This window comes from Hibiscus syriacus, unplaced genomic scaffold (genome assembly GCF_006381635.1).
Source record: "Hibiscus syriacus cultivar Baekdansim isolate YM2019G1 unplaced genomic scaffold, ASM638163v2 tig00116959_pilon, whole genome shotgun sequence".
In the NCBI taxonomy this organism is placed as follows: Eukaryota; Viridiplantae; Streptophyta; class Magnoliopsida; order Malvales; family Malvaceae; genus Hibiscus; species Hibiscus syriacus.
This window is the reverse complement of record NW_024063485.1, coordinates 89416-92156: the sequence shown is the minus strand read 5'-3', so window position 1 is coordinate 92156 and position 2741 is coordinate 89416. Positions and strand designations below refer to the sequence as shown.

At 26.2% G+C, this 2741-nt stretch overlaps 1 protein-coding gene across 1 annotated transcript; it reads left to right on the top strand.

The window, feature by feature from the left end:
• Window positions 1-1534: 1534 nt before the first annotated feature.
• On the top strand, window positions 1535-2060 carry LOC120189790 (S-protein homolog 2-like). The gene is made up of 2 exons (XM_039192979.1): window positions 1535-1891; window positions 1998-2060. Exons 1-2 carry the CDS (start codon window positions 1535-1537, stop codon window positions 2058-2060), a joined length of 420 nt encoding a protein of 139 aa, XP_039048910.1.
• Window positions 2061-2741: the final 681 nt, after the last annotated feature.

The following is a 2741-nucleotide window of genomic DNA, read 5'->3' as shown; positions in this document are numbered from 1 at the left end:
AATTGGAGGGGAATGGAAGGCAAATCAAGCTTTGGAAAATTCGTTTTATAGATTTTGAAATATTGATTCATTTACATTTTAGTCACTACAATTCATACTTTACAAAAATTTCAATATAGTCACTTCCAAATTTCAATAAACCTTAATAATATTATATTTAATATTTCAAAAATCATAATTTTGTATTTAAAAATATTTCTCACATTTTAATTCAAAAATTCAATTTACCGAAAATCACAAAAATTATTCGATACAACAAGAAAATTTCTTTTTGTTCAAAGGTATACAATATATGGTATATATTCCGTATACAATATATGAGAAAATCAAGTGTCATCATTCAATTGAAAAATTAAATTTATTTTAATTTATATTTAATTCAATATTATTGCCACAATAATAGGGAGACACATGTCATCATATGATGAAAAGAAAATTAAACATTGCACGTGACACAAAGGGTCCGTTTGTTTCACGGAAAACAGATTCCGGAAAATGAATTACATTTCCTAAAAAACATTTTATGAAAATCATTTTACTGTATTTGGATGATGTTGTGTAATTCATTTTCCACCGATTGGTAAAATTTTTAAAAATTCTTTATTATAAAACGTCAAATACAATGAAAAAATTATTTATTAACAAAATAATAATATTATTTTAAAAATATTAGAATAATTTATTTAATATTATTTATGTCAATATTATTATTAAAATATTATATCTACAATTTTATAAAAATATGATGATTATTATATTTTATTAAAATAAATTTATTATAAGTTATATTAATTATTTATTAAAATTAGAAAAATATTTTTATTACATATTATAATACTATAATTATAACAATAAAATATAATTTTATATTATAAAATTTATCAATAAATATAATTTAATAATTAATATTTTTATTAAAATGATATTAAAATAAATATATTAATATTAAATAATATAAAATAATAATGTTTTGAGTGTTTATGCTTTAAATTGAAAAGTTCGTAAAATGACTTACAATAAGTCAGATCGTGAGTCATTTTCCATAAAATACAAAATAAATTCAGTTGATCATGAAAATGAATTACATTGACCATCTGTTTTCTACCAACCAAATACTGGAAAATGAGGAAAACATTTTTTGGAAAACCAAATACAAGAAAAAAACCAACCTTTAGAGGAATTGAGACCAGCGACCCAGATCGGTAACATGAGCGCTCAACCATTGAGCCAACCTTCCTTTTCGTTCAAAGGTATATAATAAATTGTATATATTCCATGTAGGTTAAGCTAAATCATGCAAGATTTACGTTAGGATAAATTTTTAAATTTTTTAGAGAGAGATTAATTTATAAAATTTTAGAGGCGAAAAAACTAATGATAAAAATATAAGGAAAACTAAAATATATATTAATTACAATGAATGAAATGTAACTTACATGCAACTACAACAGTTTAGAAAAATGAAAGCAGCATGTTTCAATTCAAAAATCATTTATAATGTTGTATGGTGTTTTGGTGAGCATGAGAAGCAAACATGAATCCTTGGGCAATCAGGTTGCTGTGGTTGCTGTCTGCAACGCTGGTTTTTGTTGCAGGCAGAAGCAGAAATGGTTTCATAGATCCTTACGAGAAAGTAATAATCTATAACGATTTGGAAGAAAGGCAGGATCTGACCATCCATTGCAAATCCAAGGACGACGACCTCGGCGTACATGTTCTTTCATACGGGGAATCCTATGATTTCGAATTCATACCACGGTTGTTCGGGCGGACCTTGTTTTTCTGCCGCATGACATTTAATGGAAAATCGCATTGGTTCGACGTTTACGAGGGATATAGGGATGGGGAAGCGAATTTTGGTTGCCAAGAAACCGATAATTGCGAGTGGAATGTAAGAAAAAACGGTCCTTGTACGCGAGTTTTTAAAATTTGTTACCCTTGGAACAAATAGGGATTGGTTAATCACTCTCAGAATCTACAATAAACACTTGTATTAGCTGGTGTCGGCAACTAAATTCACATCTGCTGGTGTTTGCATGTCTATTGTGTTTTATCTTTAATTAATGCATCCTTGGAAGGACAGATGTAGAATTTTAAGAGACAACTAAACATATTACCAATAAAAAAACATTTCAAATATATGATCATTTTGAATTTTTAAGGGGCAACTGTCTCATCCACCAACTTTCATTCAACTTTAAATACTCCCTTATGATAATTGTTTCATCTTTCTTTTTTTAAATGATTCGTCGTCAATTTAAAAAAAAATCTTGAAGTACGGTTAAATTTATCTTTTTATTGAAAAATCGAATCGAATGCACCCTTATATGGTGGGGAAAAACTTTTTAAAAAAATATTAGGAGGTGACAATCTTATTAAATTTTAGAAAGACGAAAATATATTATTAATAGAAAATACAAATAAAATATCTAAAATATATGATAATTTTGAATTTTCAAAAGGGATAAATACCTCCAACTACCTTCGATCCATCCTATATCCTCCCTTCTGAGGATCATTTCATTTACTTTTAATTGATTAGTCATCAGTAGAATAACACCTTTATTAATAGTTTTATCTACTAATTTATGTTGGAAAATAAAAAAAGAATTCAACTTTTTAAAACTTAATAGATCAAAAGAAAACTATTTAAAATTAAATAGTTCAATTCTTAAGTTTGGATAAGAAGATGTGACCAAATTGTTGTTGGGATATGAAAATATACGATACAAACTTATAGA

Coding starts and splice junctions, on each gene's coding strand:
- LOC120189790 (XM_039192979.1), top strand. CDS start 1,535: ATGAATCCTTGGGCAATCAGGTTGCTGTGGTTGCTGTCTGCAACGCTG. Junction 1,892..1,997: donor CCGATAATTGCGAGTGGAAT/GTAAGAAAAAAC, acceptor CACTTGTATTAG/CTGGTGTCGGCAACTAAATT.